At 48.1% G+C, this 22184-nt stretch overlaps 3 protein-coding genes across 3 annotated transcripts; 2 read left to right on the top strand and 1 right to left on the bottom strand.

The window, feature by feature from the left end:
• Window positions 1-8471: 8471 nt before the first annotated feature.
• On the top strand, window positions 8472-9990 carry GGS23DRAFT_607676 (RNA-binding domain-containing protein; the record flags this gene model as incomplete). Its single annotated transcript, XM_051520084.1, has 4 exons — window positions 8472-8665; window positions 8717-8824; window positions 8908-9315; window positions 9366-9990. 4 exons carry the CDS (start codon window positions 8472-8474, stop codon window positions 9988-9990), a joined length of 1335 nt encoding a protein of 444 aa, XP_051367911.1.
• Window positions 9991-10625: 635 nt separating this feature from the next.
• On the bottom strand, window positions 10626-12002 carry GGS23DRAFT_332509 (uncharacterized protein). The gene is made up of 4 exons (XM_051512966.1): window positions 11840-12002; window positions 11043-11758; window positions 10710-10980; window positions 10626-10627 (listed from the first exon to the last, which is right to left on the bottom strand). Exons 1-3 carry the CDS (start codon window positions 11903-11905, stop codon window positions 10785-10787), a joined length of 978 nt encoding a protein of 325 aa, XP_051367910.1. The 5' UTR covers window positions 11906-12002; the 3' UTR covers window positions 10626-10627; window positions 10710-10784.
• A 665-nt stretch (window positions 12003-12667) lies between these two features.
• GGS23DRAFT_332247 (uncharacterized protein) lies at window positions 12668-14395 on the top strand. The gene is made up of 3 exons (XM_051512965.1): window positions 12668-12867; window positions 13020-13414; window positions 13534-14395. The coding sequence occupies exons 1-3, from the start codon at window positions 12822-12824 to the stop codon at window positions 14113-14115; spliced, it is 1023 nt and encodes a 340-aa protein (XP_051367909.1). The 5' UTR covers window positions 12668-12821; the 3' UTR covers window positions 14116-14395.
• The last annotated feature ends 7789 nt before the right edge of the window (window positions 14396-22184 follow it).

The raw sequence follows: 22184 nt of genomic DNA, 5'->3' as shown, positions 1-22184 counted from the left end.
TCGAATCTGGGTTGGGTTTTGGGCACCAGGTTTCGCGGAAACCGGTCTTACGTGGACTCCAAGACAATACCAATTACCGCACCGAAGCACAGGTGGTTACGCGCATGCGAGTAATTGCTCAAAATGCAATAATTGAAGCTAAACAGAAAAGAAAAAGTTTGCTGGGCTAAAACGAAACGAAGGGGCGGTACTACTATATGTCGTAGGTACTTGTACTGCGTACTTACAGGTAGGTTAGGTGCCTCCTACCAGTCCACCTATATTCCGTACCGCCTTACGTAGGTACCGAAGTACCTATATATACGTGTAGGTATATATACCTATATATGGGTACCTGCTACACCAAGAGGTAGGTACCTAGGTAGGTAGGCAGGTAGGTAGGCAGGTGGGAGGTATACATGCGGTATTAGAGTGACCCCTGCCCAATGACTCGCATCCCTGCACGGTACATGAGCGATATCATACCGTTGCTCCAACCCCCGACCCCTGCCGCCGCCAGCTGAGACCTGCCAATAGCAGCCGAGCGAATTCCTCAGTGGACGGGGCGCGGATTGCATAGAAGGCCTGGCGGCCGCCCGGAGGTACACATCCAATACATACATAACCTACCCTACATAGAAGGATATATGGATTGGCATGCGCCCGCATATACCTACCTACCTAAGGTGACATGCAGCGAAGAGGGTCGATTGCATAAACCGGCTACATAGCAGAGGAGGCGAGGCATGCAATCGGTCGACGCAGCCCGCATGCCGTGAAGACATCATAACGCCTCCGCTCTCCTTAGGTCTTTTACGTACCTGGTGTGTATTCGTCCCGGTCGACCCGGGCTCACGCCGATCCGCCTCGTACGTCAAGGCCGGCCGACCCTTTCCCCCTCTCTTCTCTCTCCAGCTTCCAGTTCACCAAGTCCCCTGTACGCTGTACGGGAGGCGCTGTAACTAAAAGCTCGTCATTTGGCAATCTGCACTTGGACCGCCGGTCAGACAGGGGTGCTGCAGATCGTCGCATTTCCCGGGGGCGAGTGCCATTCTGTGATTCGAGATCTGGTCCCAGGTTTTTTTTTTCTGGCCCTCCTCTCCCCCCTCACACACGTGCTATTGCATCGTCGCACAACCAATCTCGACTCGTCGAACCAATCTCAACTCGTCGCGGCAGCGTCCGTTCGGACACGGGGCCTGGGTAGCCATGCCTGCTCCCTACACCTCTGTCCATTCGGGCTCCAGGGAGCACACCCTACCAGCAGGGTCTTCGCCACGGCAGCTAGTCCCCTCGACGAGCAGCGCCCTCTTCACCGACGCGTAGGGTTTTGGTTGGGCACCGCGACCGCTTTGCTTGGGGCTAGCTGCTTTTTTTCACCGGCTCCAGCCATGTTTCCCAAGGCCGGTCCAGGCTCGGCTCTCCAGGCCTCGACGAGACCCAGGCTCAGATTGCGGTACGCGGCGAGATGCACGGCGAGGAGAAATTGCATGTTATTTGCACCTGAAAACGTGTTTCAGAACGAGACCTGCAGAGGAATGACGGATATCGACCCCGACTGACGGGATGGTTGCAGCGCTATTTCTCCTCCTCCTCCCTCTTCTCTCGTCCCAAGCGAGTCGCGTCTGGAAGCAAACAGGGCCGCGGTGTCATCTTCTCGGGGCGTAGAACGATGGGGGACGGTTCGACGTCGGTGTTTGCGACCACACTCATACGCTTATCGAGCCCTTTTTGGTACCCGAAGCTGGGTAGGAGAGCAGACTCATTGGACGACAACGCCTGCAGACTCCGTGTCGCAACAGACCCTGCCATGAGGGGATGAGGGGAGGCGCCGCACTAGTCAGAGACGTCTTCTTGTCGCTGTTTGGGCATGTCAGCTCCAACCTTCTCGCAACTATTGATCAATTCGGGTTGCGCAGCCGGTATCGACGTCAAACGGACCTACGCGCACCCGTCTTCGCTGGGTTTCCCTCGCCGCAGAGACCTCAGGTAGACGAGGTCTGCAGGCATTGAAAGCGTCCAACGCATGCGCCACCATTCCAGCTACGGGATTGCGTGTGCGGCTTGGTTAAATTAGGGGTCGGGACGCGTTTCTGCGATGGCGATAGGGGTGGTCGACGTGAGTTGGCCGCGTCCCGTCCTCTTTGTCCCGTTGGCGGTACCCGACCTACCGAACTCATCCGTCGACCCAACGGAAGATGGCCGGGCCTGCGTAGAAGGGATGGCGCTGAGTGCCCCTACCTTAGGCGGGCGGCACTGCATGCATGTCAGGTTCCGCCCTTGTTGGGTGCAGTGGAGAGACGCTGTACCGCACCTACGTCCGTCCCATCGCGATTCTGGGCGGAGGCTGCTGCTTGGAGGGTTGGGCAATCTCATAAACCCTCAGCACCTTAGTAGGTGCCTCGTTATGCATTGGCACGTACCTCTGCAGCCCCTCGGCATAGACGGGTACCACGTAACGATGGCCAGACACACGCCCGACTTTGACACCTTAAGATGACCCCTAAAAAGCTGTTTGCATGGGAGGCATGTGCGTGCACGACACTCAAGCACCGGATGCGATATCTCCTAGCCACCCTACCAGCAGCGGTACATCGACAACCTTTCTCTCAGGCTCACGTACATGCATATAGGCTTGGGGTTTTGACCAAAAGATGACGGATAACCTGGTTGTCCACCCGCCCCCCCCTCCCCTCTCTGCCCCCTCTCGCACCCTCGAAGCCCTAGGCACACGCATCGGGCGCCTCGATTGGCGTGGTTGGCATGGGGTACGGCTGTTTCTAATTCTTGTGATTTCACTTCTCTCGCCTTCTAATGGGTTCGTTGCATGCCGATTAGGTACCCGGGGAGGTACGCAGCCCGCCCTAAAGGCCGGCCGGCTGGAGTTGAATTTAGACGGTGGGACTGCCGGCGGGTTTGGGGTGGGCATGTATGTCACTTCACGCCTGGCCTGGCCTGGCGAGGTCCACCCCTCCCCTTCGGGCTACCAACCTACCTGACCTGACCTGACCTCCGTGCGCGCGCCTACGCGAACCTCGCGCAGTTAGATATCGCTAGCCTAAAGCCCCCTTGAGGCCAATTGAGCGCGTCTCCTGACTCGAACTTGGCGGCTCGTGGGCAGGTATGTATGTAGGTATGTATGTAGGTAGGAGGTGGCACCGGGGTAGGTACTGTGGCGAGATCTGTCAGGCTGGATGTGCCCAAAGCAGAGGACCTAGGTTGTTTGTTAGGCGCAATGTCTGTATGAGTAGGTAGGTAGGTACGATATGCGTGTACACCTATACAGGTAGGCAGCTAGGTAGGTACCTAGGTACGGGTATGCGTGTACACCTATACCTAAGCAGCTAGAGGCAAGTACCTACCTGTGTGGGCAAGTAGGCATGTAGGCATGTATGTGGTACCTGCTGCTTCTAGCCTGCTATTGATTAGCCTGTACCTGCCTGCGTCCTAGGGCTTCTGCCTTTACTTCACTTAGCCCTCCTGGGATTAGGGCCAGCGAGTAGCGGCCTGGAGGAGGTATCGCGATCGACGCATCGGCGGAGGTATGATGTAGGACGTCGAGCAAGCGCCGTGGCCCAGAAAGCAGTTGCCTATCTCAGGTGCCGCCTTATACCGTCTTAGGTAGCTGTCTGCGCGCAAGACAAGTACCGACGGCTGAGACTTGCTGCAACACGTACCTCGGTACATACATACCTACCTACATATCTAAATTCGGTACGTTAAGTACATACTTACATACCTTATAATGGAATGTGTGCACGTACTACCGACGTAATACAGGCCGGTACCTGCCATGTACCAGCCTGGTCAGTGTCTGCCTCCTGGGCAGTCAAAGAGGTACATACCTGCTCGCAAGTAGGTACATACAGGGAGGCAGTGGGCGCACCCTACACGTGTTTCCTCCAGGTAGCCTCCTTGAATTTTTTTTTCTTTTTCCTCTTCTCCCCTTGTGCTCTACTTTCTTTTCTTTTCTTCTTCAAGGAAAAGAAAAAAAAGAGAGACGGAAAAATCTGTAGAGTTGGTGAAGTCTCAGTGCACCTTCCTTCACCTGGGTGGTCTGGCAGCTCCACTTTATCAATTGGCCGAGTCTTTTTTTTTTTTTCTTTCCCTTCCCTCTGGCGGCCGTGGCTCGGTCCATCCATTGGGGGGAGGGATTGTTCTCGCTCCCTCCTCCACCGCAAGGGCCCCAACCCAATCCCATTCCACCTTTTCCCACTCGCACACACACATCCACACTACACGCAAACCCAAACCAGCACTATCGTTGTCTGCTTTTGTGTTTCTTGCTTGCTCTTTTAATTCTCCCTCTCTGACTTTCTCACTCCCTCGCACACTCTCTAACTCTCCGCCTTCATTCTCTTTTCTTCCCCTTCTATTTCTCTCTTCTCCCTCACCCTAATACGCGACGCCCGGGCTCCAATTCCTCCCCTGGCTTGCCACTCGAATTTGTCGGTTGCCTGCGTTCTGCCTCCCCTAAAAAGAGCATCTCCTGTGCGTGCGGCCTGCTCGGTATCTCATACCCTTTCGTCCCATCCCATCGTCGCAACGGTCCACCTGCGGGTTTTCTTTCCCAATTATCACGGTTCCCCCAATATTTGTTGCGGTGCAGCTCGAGCTCTCGGCAGCCTTTGAAAAGGAATACATTCCGTCATTTTGATCGAGTGAAGACGTTTCCTGGCCGCCCCCGGGGTCCTGCTGGAGTTTGCGAAAGGTGCTGCTACGTATCTGCTGCTTTGCTGTGTGAACCAAAAGTGTTGTTCGGTGTCCAAAAGTAAGTGCGCATTTTTCTTTATCATGCCTTCTTGGTGCTCTTTGGCATTTGGACTCCGTATCACCAGCTCTTCAAATACGCCTATGTTGTCGGCCGAGGGTTTGCTGCTGCGGAATGGTGGCTTCGCGGGGGGGGAGGCTCTGTCATATCAGCATAGGAGGGGAGGGACCCGGCTGCGCGCTCTCTGGTACCAGCAACCAGATCGACCCTCGGATCCTGCATCGCCGAGCCGAAGCTGCGTCATGGAATCCGAGCTCTCTCCCGGGTAGGCGAGAAATATCGGGTCGTCGTCATGGCTACGACGGGTAACAATGTCTTCGTGGGACCTGAGGGGCAGCGAGCCGCTTCATGAAAAAAGTCCAATGCCCCGCATTGCTTAGCATCTAGTTGCGCGCCAGGCCTCGATCGGCTGCGCTCAAGAAAATCTTTGGCGATCGCCCCGCCTTGCGCCCGCGCAAAATCCAACGTCAACCGATAATTTTGACGACTACCTACTGCAAATAGCACCCTCGTTGGGCAGCAGCATACTGTCGTGGCGGGGATAGCGTCGTGCGAAATTGCATCGAGTTAAAGGTATCCCTCTATCTACGTCTCGGACCAGTCGCAAATTGGCATCGCTATGTCCGAGTGTCGCCCCCGGCGCTCCCTCGCGCGTGCGCAAGAGAGGAGAGGACGTCAACGCCTTAGCAGGTAGCATATCCCCGCCGGCCGCCTCGCCAGTGTTCTTATACCGAAATACACCGCCACGAGGTTTGCGCATTCCTGGGTTGGATCGAGACATTTGCGCCCTTCCTTCGACCCGACCGGGTGCGGGCAAGCATGCGAGGACACGCGCTTCGTCAACGGCAACCGCGGTTCGTCGCACCCGACTTGCCGTCCTCTACGGGCCTTGATACCAAACATGGGCACAAGCCCTTTGGTTTCCGTCAGATCGCCTTAGTCTTCTTGGATACAGCCTTTGTGGGGAGGGATCCCCCCCCTCATGGCCTACGGTTCGTGTCATCGACTACGCTGCCCTGTCAGATAATCCTGCGTCTGCCGTCTACGAGCCACCTTTGCATCGAAATATGGCCACCCGATACCATTCATTATCGACATTCTCAAGAACGTGAACTCGTATTGGGCAATTGGCAGAGGGTACGATTAATCCTTTAGCCGACGCAAAAGAGAAGGCTATTAGGTATACCCTGTCCTCTCAGAGTGCGACAAATCCCCGGGGCCTTCTGAGAATCTTTACGACATCCCCCGACTCTTGCGACAAGAGACAAACACGAGTACTCGAAACCCGAATATCTGAAGCTTATGATGGGAGAGGGGAAACGGTGCAACTGGGAAGGCGATAGTTGTTGAAAGTCAAGCTGAGGGTGCAAGCAAGCTTGTGACAGGCCTCGACCCTTTTTCATTCCGGGCAGGCGATGAATTCTCCCTGGTGAGTAGTTTTTTTTTCTTTTTCAGTACACGTGTAGCTTCATCCTCCTCAGGGCTCTTGACGCACCATCTACTCTCGGGGCATGGCTTGCGGCCGTGGGTCCGTAGGGTTTGACGTCCCTCCTACACATTTTGTTCAACTACCCCGAGTTTTACTTAACACACGCTATTCAGCCGTCTTACCTGCAAGTCTAGGGAAATCCGATGGCGCGCCTCGCAGTCACAGCTCCTCATTTCATACCTCTCGATCCCAGGCTTCTCAAGAACTGTTATGCTTAGACTTGATTGTTCACGACCGTCATCGCGAGGCGTAGCTTTCTTGTTTTTAAGGCTAAGGGTTACTTTATTCCTCTGTCTTGATTTCTTCCTATGCCCACCAAAATAGCCTGTTGGGATACATTCCAATCGTATCTGCGCTTGGGTTCTACTGGGATGCCATACGGAAGCCCCGAATTATCTCAGAATAAAACTCGATGAATCTCTATCAACGGCCTATTCTTCTTCGTACGAGATCGTCGTTCCGTTAATCACCAGACGTTCACTGTGCCGCGGAGTTCGAATGCCGAAGACACTAACGACCCTTAATAACTTGAGTTTTTCGAGTCTTCCTCTGCTTACAGACGTATTTGAATATAGGTTTTCCAGGATCTTGACCGTATCATCATTAGACCCTGTCACACGACTTGAAGGCTTGACTGTTCTCTCAGTTCATCAGGCGTTCCCTTAATATCACGGTCGACAAAACGGGAGGTTCGTGATACAGCTGCAGTTTTCGGCATTTGCATTCTTGCCGGTATCCAAACAGCGACACTTAAGGCGTTGGTGTTTGGCCCTTGGTCTCTGATTTACGGGATCCAGACGTTGGCCTGGTGTTATCTGCAGGTAGGATCCCTTTATTCCTATTACCGAACAATTCTTTTTTCTCTTCGCAGCTGGTCGAAACCTCCTCCTACCCATCCCCCAAAAATATCACTCCAGCACAAGCACAATATTGCTATGGGGACAAGTGAGCCTCATGGTAGTCGAAAGTGGGATGAAAGGCTCCCCCCTATCGAGCGGTTTCGACATACGGCAAGCCATGCTGAAAGCTAAGAGCATTGTGGTTGCTCAGTGCTGCTCTCGGTCCCGTTCAGCCCCGAACCAGCCCCCAACCCCACGCGCTTCTTTTCCCGTTTGACAAGAACTGGCAACAGTTCATAGTCACCCATTGCATAACCGCACCTATACTCTCGCAGTTTTCAACGGCGCATATTTTTCTGTCGGCAGCGTCTTAGCAACTGGTGTCTTTTTTACTCGATACATTTCGGCTTTTTTTGAGCAAGCGCTCCCGGAATTTAGTACCAGTCATAACACAAGCGTCTTTACAGTGTGAAGGTACTGCAGCGTATTTTCACAACCTGCCTGGTATCAAGTTACGATTATGATTCTCCTCATGGCCTATGAAGAGCGGCTATGAGAGCTGGCTCATCTACAGACTGTTACATTCTCCTGCAATCGCCGCCTTTAGGCCCTGAATTGTTATGCATCAATTTCAAGACTAACTAGTTCGACTTCCTGCCAGGACCTCACTAAAGCCATACCGCTTGACGAATTCTTCCATTGACTCGGCTTTATCGCATATCCCTCCACATAAGCTTTCTCTCTACTCCTCGAAAGGTTCATTGACCCCCCTTGAACTTTTTTTCCGAGTCCGATACTCCCAATTCAATTGGTACGTTTCATTGTTGCCGGACGAGGACTCTGTCTGAAGGGCCATGGCTCCCTTGAGACAGTTCCGATAAGCCCTAATATCACATTTCCATCAACGCATACAAATCCTGGCCTCGATATCGCTAGGCACTGTCCTGTTCTCGTTGGTTTCCTTCCCAACGCGTCCTTCTATTTGCGTGTTGAATTCTCTAAAAACCGCTCTATGTTCTAACGAGAATTTGCAGGCATCAATCACCTTGGGAAGACGCACCGCATTTCGTCACCTTCAGGTAAGTTTGCTCTAGAGGTCGGAATCTCGATTTTATCCCCACACCTTATCCCTTTCCCGTGAACTCACCGGCCAACCTAAAACGTCGCAACTATCCTAACTCATTGGCCGTAATCAGTCAAAACCTACGGTTTCGTATTTGCAGTACCTTCAATCCATACAACGTCGTAAGCATCACCCTTGACGACCACTGTGTGCCGACAGCCCCGGCATATTGAGAAGTCCATATGCTATATCTACCCTCCCTCCATCATCATTTCAATCCCCAAATGCTGTCTTTTCGCTTGCAGCTGACATATACTCATCAAGACAACCATGGATGGATTTAACCCGTATAACGGCAAGCCTCCCTCAAATGGCTCCGGCTCGCAAGGTGATGCTGGATCGCAAGGTGCTGGCGGCGCCCCTGGTGTGCCTCCCTCTGGTCTTCCCATCCCTCCAACCAATGGACAGGCCGGTGCTGAAATTGCGCCAGCGTTCGGCTCAGATTCCGCACGTCAAACTCTTTGGTATGCGATACACCCATTCTTGCGAGGCTGGGTGGCTAATACTTCAAATAGGATGGGCGAGCTGGCCGGTTGGATGGACGAGAGCTTTATCCGCTCCTTATTCCAGACGACGCTAAATGAGAACGTTCAGGTCAAGATAATTCGAGACCGCCACTCCGGGTATGAAGATATATGAATTCCGTCTGCTTTATGTCTAATTTCCAGACCTCTACCAAGTTCTACGGTTTCTGATACATGTGTAGAAGTGCCGGATACTGTTTCGTCGAGTTCGCGACCCCTGAAGCTGCTCAGAAGGCTCTTCAATTGAATGGCACGCCTATCCCAAACACCGATCGTGTGTTCCGCCTTAACTGGGCTTCGGGAGGTGGTCTCGTTGACCGCCGAGATGATAGGACCCCCGAATACTCTATCTTCGTCGGAGACCTTGGCCACGAAGTCAATGAATTTGTCCTGGTGGCCCTGTTCCAGGCGCGATTCCCTAGCTGCAAATCGGCTAAGATCATGACCGATCAACAAACGGGACAATCCCGCGGCTATGGGTTTGTCAGATTCTCGGATGAGCAGGATCAGCAACGAGCACTGGTCGAGATGCAGGGCGTCTACTGCGGCAATCGCCCTATGCGAGTATCGCCGGCAACCCCGAAGAACCGGTGAGTACAGTGACGTGAATCAGAGTGTACTATCAAGCTAACATCTCCAGCAGCAACCATCAGACGGGGCAATTTAACCAGTATGGCGGTCACCAGATGATTCAAACACCTCAAGTTCCCCCTCCTCACGCCGGTATGGGCGGCCAATGGGTGCAGCAGCAACCAGCAACGTACGGTTACCAGCAGCCGGGGACGTTCAACCCCCTGGCGATGAACCAATTCACAGATCCCAACAACACAACGGTATTTGTTGGCGGCCTGTCGGGATACGTCACCGAAGACGAACTCCGTTCCTTCTTCCAGGGCTTCGGCGAGATCACTTACGTCAAGATCCCGCCGGGTAAGGGATGTGGTTTCGTTCAATTCGTTCACCGCCATGCGGCCGAAATGGCGATTAACCAAATGCAAGGGTATCCGATTGGTAACTCTCGGGTCCGGCTCTCTTGGGGTCGTTCGCAGAACAACTCTGGCGTGGGTACTCCCTACCGACCCGCACCTCCCCCGCCTCATTACTTCCCCCCGGGCCCTCCTGGCCCTCCGGGGCCCGGTCCCGGCCCGTTCGGCGGCCCAGGTTTTGGCGGTAGTGGTCATCAAGGCCCTCCTCCTGGCAGCTTGGGTCCTCAGGTGAGCTTCGTAGCGCTCTGCTCAAGCGGTGATTCGGGACGAGCCGGCTAACGCACGGATAGTGAACGGTCTCGCAACGATTCAGCATAACCGGCGTCCCGCGTTTCTGGCGTTTCGGCATGCTTCCCTATCATGTTCTGCATCCATGTCTATCTGGTTCTGGCTGTTTGGTCTCTGCCTCTTTTGCTCCGCCGCACTTCGCGCGCGCGCGTTCCCGTCTGTCACGGTTGTTCGATCATCCTTCTCTCAGTGTAATAGCACTGCTGGCGTTGGCGAATTTCGGAACGGCGAACGGGTGGTGCACGCGAGGCCCCGGGATCATGATGCGACCGGCCCATTTGTCTCGCGATGGCTTATTCTACGACTGATGCTTACGGTCGGCGCTTGGACGAGGAGGGGGTCGCGCGAGTGCGGCTTTGCATCATCTACCACGACGTTGATTTCTCCTTTTTTACGATTTCTTACTTTTCGGCCAGTCTCCCTGGCATTATTCTTCGACCGCATCATGACGACAGATAGTTTCGAGCCGTCGAACGCGTGGCAATGCCGGCCCGACTGGCTTTACCGCATATGCCTTCGTTTGCATGTCGGAGACATCTCGAACACGTAGGTATGCCTCCCATGCACATGCCGTGCCATCAAGTTGGTTCACCTTGGCAACCGTTCCTCGCCAGATACCCCTGTTCGGCTACGTTTCTTAGCATACGAACGTCAAGCTACCTTCGAGTTTTCAGCGGCGTGGTGGAACAGATTTCTCTGCCTGGACTTGCCTTTGAGAGCAGCTGTTCAGCTATTTTTTGTTGTGCGCGTGCAAAGCTAGTTTTGCGGTCGAGTTGTTTTCCTAGTCAATACATTACATTCCTCTTCCCCCTCCCCCCCAGGCACCCTTCATCTCGGCCCCGTATTTTCGTGAAGACGCGTTTATCATTCGGCGTGTCTCGAAGTATCAGTTCGCCATGAGTGTTTGATGAAGCAGTTAGCGTCCCATAAAGACGAAATACGGCGAGCTCGTATTGGTCTTGTGGTCTCGTAACGGGCCGTCTGGCGGGGTTAGCACGGGTAGGTAGGGACGTAATCATATAATGTTGAATTTGGGTAAGTACGTAGGCACACGAAGGTTATCCGAGGCTGGATTCATGGTAGGTAATGAAACCAGACTTTTGGTGCACGGTGACGGACAGGGGGGGGAGCGGACGCGAACGACGGACGGGATATTTGGATAGCACCTATGGCGGCAATGGCTAGGACGGGGGTCTCGGTAATGCACAGGCACGGGCACAGACACGGACATAAATAGATGTATATGTATACAAATATAGTACCCGGCGTCGATCGATTTATCTGTCACATAATACACATGTGCGGAGTTGGGAGCTGGGAAGGGGGGTCCGGGATGGCACGGACCTGCGTATATGTAGGTATACACATATACGACGGAAGAGAGAGGATTAGCCAGAAAGAAACGAAAGAGGGAAAAGAGGGACGAGAAAGAGAGGCAGAAGCCAAAGAGAGCTCGAGAAGAGGCGGGTGCGGGCAAGGCACCCGGGGTGTGCGGAAACAGAGTTGCGTCCCGGGCTGGCCGGCGGCGTGATGCGGTCACGACGCGCTCGCGCTGACGCAGCTGTGCGGTATTAGAGTCGAGACGGCGCGAGGTGAGATGTGGTAGGCAGTGCGGTGCCGTGAAGGTAGGTAGGTAGCTGTTTTGCGTGCGTTCGTATCGGGATACGGTTATGCCAAGCCAAGAGTCGACGTTGGGTTTCGACGTAGCTGGGGTATGTCTATATATACGGGCGTGGGTGCGTATACGGGATGCGCATACCTGACGGGGTGCTGGCGTCAACGAGGTCGTTGCTCGTGTACGAGAAGGTGTGTAGAGTGGATAATAGATACGCGTACGTACATAGATCCGGTAGGTAGATACGTATTCGATATGGGCATATACAGATAAACGTGGGGTCACGCACATACGTGTGCCCCTCGGTCCCGAAGCTTGGGGGCTATCGCGTCCACCCTCTTTCCCTCCCCCTCTGCCACGTCCGTTCCTCTCGCCGACTCGCCGACTTCCCGACCGCCCCGACAAGACGCCTTTGTTGGTTGGCTTGAGAGGCCTACGTACGCGTACGCTTGTTCGAGAAACCCATGCGGCGCCGGCCCGTCGCTTTTAGGTACGTGGGCCTGACGGGCTGGATAATGTAGGTTGGTAACTAGGTGTTAGGTCGGCGGCAGAGAGAAGGGGGAGGAGGAGGAGGAGAGGGGGGGTAGGGGGCCACACGCCGCAGATCCCCAGCCCGGGCGTCCGAGTCCGAGGCGACGCGTCGAGACGAGAAGCGAAGAGAATGCGGGCAGGGAAGAAGAAGGCCCCGTGATAGGCCGAGCGGAGGATGAGTGCGCGGCTACGTGGTAGTGGTGGTGGGGGTGTAACGGGCTGCGTGGGACAGACGGCCTGGGCGAGCGGGCGCTGGCCTACCTCGACCTGTACCGCGCTCTCGCTGTTGGTTCCTCGCGTGGACCTTATAAGTACGGGCGCCGCGCGCGGGAGTGAGGGAGGGGGAGGCGGACACAGGAGGGGCTGATGAAGTCGCATGTGTGTGTACGCGCAAGTGTAAGTGTAAGGGAGAGGGCAAAGGTGCGAGCCCGGAAGCACGTCAGCGAGGCGACCAACGTCCTACCTCGTTTTCACTTTATATGCCGGCGCTCGCATGATCCTGGCCGCGATGGCCTTCGCCTCTGCTTCTACCTATCCTGTCGGCCCCCGGTTCCAAAGCATTCTCGTCTTGTCACCCCCCTGGCGGCCCTTGCAAGCACCAGTATCGACGCAGCGGTGACAAGTCCGCTGTATCCTTAACCAACCCCAAGCCCAGACACGCCAGTGACATCATACCATGGTGCCGCGCTCTGCTCTCGGCCTCCTCCTCCTCGCTTTCCTAGGTACGCCGTTCGTCCCTTACACTTCGCGCATCTGCCCGTCTCCTAGCAAGCCAGCCAGCCCAAATCCCGTTTCCCCCCTCCCCTCCAGCTCTCGCCTCGCGCATGCAGAAGGGTCTGTCGTAGCGGCCCATACTAACTCGTCGCGAACCCAGCCAACCCTCCGGCGAGGGTGCACGCCTGGGGCCCTTGGAGCACCGACGACGACGACTCGGGGGCGACGTCGTGGGACCCGTCAAATGGCAACTCGGGCGGGCCCTACGGCGGCAACGACGGGTCTTCCTCCCCTTTCGGAGGGGGGTCGGCGGCGGCCGGCTCCGACCTCGAGCTGGCGATGCAATACCGAAGGGCCCACGGCGCGCTGGCCTTCGTCGCCTTCGTGGCCCTGTTCCCCGTGGGCGCCTGCATCATGCGCATGGTCCCGGGCCGCCATACCTGGCTGTGGCACGCCTGCACGCAGATCCTCGCCACTATCACCTACATAGCCGCGGCCGCCCTGGGCCTCACGCTCGTAGCTACCGTCAAGCTGCCGCCTGACGAGAGAAGCTTGGTGAGCTTGCCTCCTCTCCCCTACGCTGTTGCGGCCCCCGCTCGCTCTCCTCCGCCCCCCTTGCACGCTCATCCGAAAGAAGCCACGCCCTTTTGCTAACCCCGGTCGGGAACGGACAGCTGGACATGCCGGGCATGAGCACGCACATGGGCATCGGGCTCGTGGTGCTAGCAGCTGTACTAGTCCAGCCGATCCTGGGGGGCGCGCACCACGCGCTGTTCAAGCGGCTGGGGCGGCGGACGGGGTGGTCGCACGCGCACCTGTGGCTGGGGCGGGGCGCGATCGTGCTCGGCGTGATCAACGGCGGGCTCGGCATCCGGCTCGCCGACGCCGGCCGCGACTACACCACCACCTACGTCGTCCTCGCCGTCCTCATGTGTAGCCTGTGGCTCGCCGCCGCCGTCTACGCCGAGGTCTCGCGCTGCCGCAACGCGCGCAAGCAGAGGGGGGACGCGGCGGCGGCGGCGGCGGCGGCGGCGACGTCGCGCCCGCCCGCCCCCCGTCCGCGCCACGGCCGCGCTCCGCTCGACGACCCCACGCCCCCCTACACGCCGACCCCCGTAAACGGCGCCCGGACTGTGAGTGTGTCGCCCCCGCGAGGGGACCACGTGGAGATGAGGCCCTACAAGAGCGCCTCGGGCGGGGCCGGCAGGCCGGAAGCACGAGAAAGGCCGTATTCTTACCCGCAACGGTGGGCGTAGGCTTGTTATATAAAATGTGTCTAGCTGCAGGAGAACGTAGATCTACCCTTGATAACTCCCCGTTTCGAGGTATAGGTTTATCCTATCCGGAGGATAGTTATAATACGCATAACCCCCTGTTATGCTAATTAATTACGGGGTTAAATACCCCTATAAATAGCCCTATAAATAACCCTATAAATAACCCTATAAAGGGGTGTTATTTAGGGGAAACTCTGTTTTTACTAGCTAAAAAACGCGCTATAGGTGCCTAAAAATGCGTATACCTAATAAAAACGGCGGGATAAATAAAGGTTTTCTTATTTAACGTATCCTTATTACCCCTTAAGATTCTTACGTATATTTACTAACGCGTTTATTTATACGTTTCTACTTCTATTTATATAATTCCTACTCTTTTCCGTATCTTATAATTTATTCTTATAATCTATCCTTAGTTTAATTAAAATAAAGTCGCTTTAAGTTAAAGAATATCGTACTTACGGAAGAATTTAAGCTATCGAGTAATTTATTAATTTACGAAATTACGTTATATTTATAAAAAATTATCTCTCTTACCGCGAAAATATACGCCGTTTTACTTAGGTTAATATTTTATATTAATAGTTTATACTTTACCGTTAATTCTATATAGGATTTCCGATCCGATCCTACGCTTAAAACGCTTTAACCGGTTCCGCGATTAAATATTACTTATTATCGATTATATTTTATTACCGCGTAGCCTCGGGTATATAATTTAAGCGTTAAAAAAGTAGCTTTACGCGTAGGTAACGTATTACGATAGTAAATTCGAAGACGGTATAAGGTAACCCGACGTAATAACGGTAACCTTTCTCCTATTCCTTTACTTTCTTCGTTAATAATATAATTATAACTAACGGATTTAACGATAGCGCTAGAATTAACGCCCCGGGGACGACTTCTTCGAGTACTTACGCGAGAGTTAACTCGTCGAGGCCGACCTTTACGTACGCTTACGTTAGAATAAGCGTAAGAATTAGTTCGTCGAGGCCGACCTTTACGTACGCCTACGTTAGAACTAGCGCTAGAGCTAATTCGTCGAAGCCGACCTCTACGCGCGTTTACGTTAGAATTAATACTAAAGTAAGTATAAGTACGTCGAGGCCGACCTTTACGGCCCCTTACGTTAGAACCCCTTACGTTAAAACTAACGCGAGAGTAACCGCGCTTAGGCCGACCTTTTAATTAAACCTTTTCCCTAAATACCGTTTACTTTTAAGAACTTAGTAGCGTTTTTAATCGTTAAAGTTCGTTTATAATTAAGCCGTTACGGTAAGAGGAAGACCTCGACGTTAACGTAATTAGCGATACCGATTATGCGATTTTAATACGGTTTTAATTAACGCTAAAGTAAAAACGACGTAAATATTATAGTCGTTATAAAGAATATTAATTTAATATGGATCTAAATACCGCGGGTATCTATAAGCGTTATCGTAATAAAGACTAAAAGAGACGCGTAGATAAGCCTTTCTTTTTTAACGTAGGTAATTATCTTAACTTTAATATCCTTCCTTCTTTTAATTTATTATTAGAGCCAATAATAATCGAAGAATTACTTATTACGCGGGTTTACGTAATAATAAATATACTTATAATCCGCGATTAGTAGTATAAATATCGCGGCTACGTCGTATATTTTATACGTAACGTTAATAAAGTATACGATTATCTTTTCCTTTTTCCTTAGTATTTTAATATCGTTTTATTACGCTTACGCGAACTAGCGTAAAATCCCGAGTAAATAACCTAGTTTCGAACTAAGTTTAGAATACGTCGGCGCGTTATCGAAATATAGCTTAAGTATTTAAGATATAATTACCCGGGTTATAAAGACTTTAAATGAAATCGCGCCGCGTTAGAAGAGCTACCTAACGACGGTAATGTTTTTAAGTAGCTTAATATTTAAAACTTCGTCGATAACGGTTAAGCGCTCTAGGCTAGCTTAATTACGGAAGGCGACCTAGAAGGATTAAAGGCTTAATACGATAAATTTATTATACTAAACGTTACGTTAAAATAAATTAAGATAAAACGTTTAGAATTAGAATTAAAGGAGGCGTTTATTTTTAAAGGTCATTCCGTTAAGTTTATAAGTACCTATTATTTATTCATACCTTTTATTTACTAAACCCTTATTAACGAGTTTATGCGTTTAACTACGTTATTTTTATTAGCGTTTCCTACCTTATTTCCGCGTAAAGAAGCTAAATTTATATATCTAAAGTAACGTAAGATCGATTTCGACGATTAAGTATAATACGTTATACGTTAACGCGATAATCGATTCGCGTAATACCTTACTTTCCGCTTTATCGCGCTTAATATACTTATGCGTTAATAAGCGATAATAATAAGTAAATATTTCGTAAGGAAAAAAGACGCCTAGTAGTAATAAATTACGCGGTAGGATCTCGAGTAAGCGTTAGAAAACCTTAAGAATACCGAAGCTAATACGTTATTAAGGAATATTACGCGCGTTATAATTCATTTAAAGGATACGCGGCTTTTTTAATTTAAACGAAAACGCGAATACGTTACTTTTATTAAATACCTCGGGATTCCTAGCGCTTTTTTTACCTTAAGCCTTATTAATCTTTATTAGCGGAGCCTTTTTTAATATATATTACGCTTTTAGGAATAGCTCTCCTCCCTTAAAATCTAACGTATGCGCTTATTCCGCGAGTTATTAAAAACTAATCCCTATATTACCGCGTAATATTTTTACGCTCGGAATTAGCTTTTCCGTAATATCGTTTTAATTAAGAAGTTCGGCTTACGTAATTATTAATATCGATACGAATTTTAAGGGCGTAAGAGTACGTATTACTACGGGTTATTTTAATTTAAAGGTAATCCGTTATTTAATATAACCTCTTTCGAATAACGCTAAAATTACGCTCGTATTTAAAGCTACTACGCTTCTACGGTTAATCTAAAGCCGCGCCGGCGCTTAGATTAAAATAAGGGTAATTCGTTCGTACTACGGCCTTTAAACGCGCGGCCGTCGTTTCGTTAGCTCTCTTAAATTATTAATCGTTACTAACGCTATAAATACTCTCCCGTATATTACCTTCGTATTAATAAGCGTAAAGCGCGAAAAGCGGAATAGGGTAATAGCGTTTTACTACCTTTAGAATGCCGATTTCTTTTCCCGCGGCCGTACCGCGCTTACGCCGAGATTATTATACGGCCGTATAAAACCTAATAATTATTTAAAGCGTAACGTAATAACGAGTAATTAAATTAATATAATCGAATAATTACCTTTACTTAGCTAGCTAATATTAATATTTCGCCTTATATTAGCGTAAAAGCTATTATAAATTACGTAACGAAGTATTACTTTAAAGCGGAAATTAAAACCGATAATTATAACGTCCTTACTAAATAAATCTTCCTAAAGGTCTTTAGCGTAAATCCTCTTCTTTTTTTTATATCGAAGTTAATAAATAAATTAATCGGAAAGCGAGATTATTTTACGTAAGAGGTCTATTATATATTATATAAGCTACTCTTATAAGCTAATTCGCGTATTATACGTAACGTAGATTACCGGCCCTTAGCGGAATAAGACTATAGCCTCGAGCTCGGCTCTAGCGACGTTTCTAGCGGGCGTAATACTTATAAGAAGTATCTCTAGCGCGATTTAAAGGTATTAGAAATTATTAAATTAAGCTTCTTTCGCTTCGTATCGATCTAGAATTTTAATAAGCCATATACTCGCGATTAACGCCCTTTTTAACGTAACGTAAAAGAACGTATACTTAATTATTATCCTATTTACCGCGTAAATAAAGGCCCTAGCGAACTAAAGTCGTTTTATCGCGTTAAGTTTATATTAAATTATTCGTATATTAATAAGGACGAGTTACTTTTAATTAACGGTACCTAATTTCTAACGTATATATTAACGTATACGCGATATTAAGTAACCTATTAATACGAGGATAATTACTACGGCGACCTTTCCGGACCCGACGAAAAGGAGTTCGAACTCTTAAAGAAAAAAGAATAGGCTTTAAACGAAGAGGACTAAGCTAAATTAACGCGTTTACTCCCGAATTAAGCGCCTATATAAGAAATATTTAACGTACTTAGGAATAAAGATATCGACGTAAACTACGATTAAGCTATATACGTAGCCCGATATAAGTACCCTTACTTTTACGATTCTACTTATTAACGCGAAATAATAAGTATTACGGATACGCCGGAATAGGAAATCGTTCCCTTAAATACCCGTAATACGCTAAATCTAAAATAAAGGCTAATTTACGATACCGTTCTCGGCTACGTATAAAGTCGTAACTAAAACTAGCTCCTGTTTTAAATCGACGGTAATAGCGGTACTAAAAAATCGTATCTAATTAAGATTTTAGCCTCCTACGTTCGCTAGGCTTTTACTTAAGACTCGGTAGCCCTTACTATCTTAACTAACGCTACGAGTAATAATATTCGCGGGAAAACGATATATTCTTTCCTTCGTTTACCCGTAGAGCGTAACTTTAAGCCGCTTTCTAATAACGCTTTCGCTAAGGTATAACGACGCCTTATTAACCTTTACTATTTAATTATCGACGAAAAGAATATATTAAGGCTACGTATATTTAGGTTTATTAACCGCCGTTTACGGTAGATATTCCCGCGTAACTCGCGGGTTTTTAATAACGTAAATATAATTTTAATCGGCGACTTCTTTTAGTTACCCCTAGTATTATTAAAGCCTATCTATATTCCTAATTCGACGTATCTTTTGGTAAACGAATTCGTCGGTTATAATACGTATAGAGCTTTTTTTAAGTCGGTATTTCTATCGGTAGTTTAACGCTAGATAAGCGAGGACTAAGCGCCTTTTCGAAAAGCGCTAAACGAATTACGCTTAACGTAAGTCTCCGCCGAGTCGTTCTAATTCTTATTTACGAAAGTAACCGCGGTATTAACTAAGTAGGATCGTTTCGGCTTTAAAGAAGTAATACGTATATACTCTACGCGTAAAGAGATACTTTAATATAATTTTAACTATTTCGTAACGCTTAATTCGCTAATTATTTAAACGTACGTTATCTATTACGGCCGAGGAGCGCTAAACGCGCCTAGCGACTTAGCTAGTAACCTCTTCTCTAAGCTATTACTCTATATAAACGCTCGAGTAATATTATTACGTAATATCTCTTCCGAAATACGGCTTATTAATAACTCCTAAGGCTTTATTTACGATATAAATTAAACGTAAGGCGCTAATCCTAAACGTAAGCCGTTAATAATAATTATAATAGCTTTCGACGATTACGACGGACCCGGGTTTAAAGATACTTAAGGAAATAAGTTACGCGATTCTCGAGGGAAAAAGGTAATATTAATATTACGCGAGCGCTAGGAGTTCGATTATAAAGGTATCTCCTATATACGAAAATAATTCCCCCTAACTATTTCATACGTAATAACCGTTTATAAAACGTAAGGTATTATTATTCTTTACGCTATCGTTAGAATTATAAAGAAGGAATTCGCGTTAGGGTTAAATTACGTCGCTTACTTTAGGGTTACCTCGTTATAAGGCCTAATATTCGACGAATCGTTTCATAGGAATGCGGTATATAAGGAGCTAATAAATAATAAGTTTCTTTTTACGTTTATTAATATTTAAATTAATATATATTTCGTAGGTATAAAAGCTAAGCTAAAAGATAGAGATCTCCGTTTACGTATATAGCTATTTACTTAACCTTTATACTTATTACGATATCCTTATAAATAACGTACTTTAGCGTTATAAATAACGAATAAAAGTAATATATATACGTTAATTCTATCGAGCGAATATAGTTTATAATACTTTAATTAATCTTTATATAGCTAAACCGCGTAGAAGTAAAGAGTACGGGTATAAAAGTAGCGTAGATATACCATTTTTTATATAGGAGTACGTTTTTCTTACTTTAATTACGGAGCGTTTCCTAAAGTACGCCGTTCCTTCCTAACGTATAAAGATATCGCGACTTCCTTAATAACTAGCGCCGTACCTTCCTTTAATCGCGACTTCCTATAACGCTTCCTTATTTACGAAATAAAATAACCTATTTTTTATTATTAATTACTTTTATTATTTCCTTTTCTTTTTCTTTACGCTTCCTATCCCTTTTATAATTACGTAAGTTTAAACCTTTATATATAGTTAATTAAGCTTAAAATAAACGCTAACGATATTTCGTAGTCTTTTATTTAATGAAATAAGATTAAAATAATTAAAAAAAGTAAGAAATTTAATACGCGCGCGATAGATTTAATTAATTAAAGTAGTATCTAGGATTTCGACTACCGAACTCGCTAACCTAGGCTTCGATTAGCTATCGGCTAACGACGCCTACCGCGTAACTAGTATTAATATTACGATAAGTAATACTAGCAGCTTAGCGGCCGCCGGCGGCGGTAGCGACCCTTCCTCTCCTAGTATATCCTATAAAGTAAGTTATACTTTACGAACTTTATGGTATAAAAAAAAGTACGCGATTAAGTAATAATATACGTAGGCGTTAATTTTATTATATAAAATCTACCTATAAACCGAGTCCGTTCCTCTATTAGTAACGACGACGACGACGACGACGGTAGCGATAACGATAGCGACGACGGTAGCGACGACGACGGTAACGAAGAAAAAGCGTTACCTTATAAGGTATACTTTAAACGAATTAATCGATTATAAGCGAACGCCTACGTAAAAAGAACCGGTATATAAAATAGCGTAGAAAACGCGGAAAGTTACGTATACGCGATAACTAATAAGTATAAAAGATAATCGCTACTATTATTATTATAAGGGCTACTACGCCTACGTTAAGATACCCCGGAAGGCCGAGCTAGAGCTCGTTAAATTTATAGAATTAAAAAAAGCTCTCGATTTTAAAAAAATTAATAAAAAGGTATATTAATACGTAATAAAGTACGCTAGCGTAGAAATTCTAATTTAAAATAGGCTTTTAATAAAGTTTATAAGAAAACTAGAAAGGTAATCCGGAAGGCGGAAGAGCGGGTTATAAAGTAATAAGGATTAGATATTAACGCTCTTTCTAGTAACGAATTATTACGAGAAATCCTACGTATATTACGAGAAAAAAATACGGGTATATAGAAAAAAGTAGAAAAGAAACGTAAAAAGAAGTAATAAAGATATAAATTTAAGGGTTTCGTAGTTTTATTAGGCATAGCGCCCTTTTTTAATATAGAAATTACGTACCTACGTAATTTTAACTTTAAAAAAAATTTTCTATACTAGATTTCTTTTATATTTTATTCTTTTTAAATTCGTTTCACTATATACGTTTTTTATCGTAAATAATATACGCTTTGCTTAATATAATATACGTTAACGTAAAAATTTAAACTAATTTCGAATTTATAAAAGATAGTTTCGTATAAATTATAAGTTTTTTATATATAATTTCTTACGTTTTCTAGGTTTTCTATAATAAATAAAGTTCGTAGCTCTAAAAATCGGTATTAAATAAACTAAGTATACTTTTTATATCTCTTTATCCTCCGGATAGGTTATTATTTTTAGCGTTTACGTTAAAAATAAGCCCGAATTATTCTACGAAGTAGAATAATTCGGGCCTTATTTTATATATATATACATACTTAGCTTCCTCCACGACAGCGTATTCTCGTGTAGAAGCTCCGCGTTCCGGCGTTTGATATCACGTCCCGAAAGGACGGGGTGTCTCATTCTGCCCAGGGCCGCCGCACGACAAGTGTATCGCGGACTGGCTCCTGATCGTAGCCCTGCGTTCCGAGCGGACCGTGCTTAGGCCTAGGCATTATCACGATGCGTGCCCTCGCGCTACGGACATTGCCCGCTAGTTCATCGCACGTACGCTCCCCCGGTGATTTCGCAACTTGTCTCGGGACGCAGAGAGGGGCTAGCTCGGCGCCGGTTTACGGTATACGTCTAGGCTCCCGACGTGGCAAGGATTCACCTCAAAACAAACGTAGGTATTGAGGACGTAGTGTGGGAATCAGGCGGCGGGCTGTCGCCAGCGTGT

Source organism: Durotheca rogersii, assembly GCF_024521655.1.
Source record: "Durotheca rogersii strain YMJ 92031201 chromosome Unknown GGS23scaffold_35, whole genome shotgun sequence".
Lineage (NCBI taxonomy): Eukaryota > Fungi > Ascomycota > Sordariomycetes > Xylariales > Xylariaceae > Durotheca > Durotheca rogersii.
The sequence above is the reverse complement of the archived record's forward strand: the minus strand, read 5'-3'. Positions and strand labels throughout refer to the sequence as shown.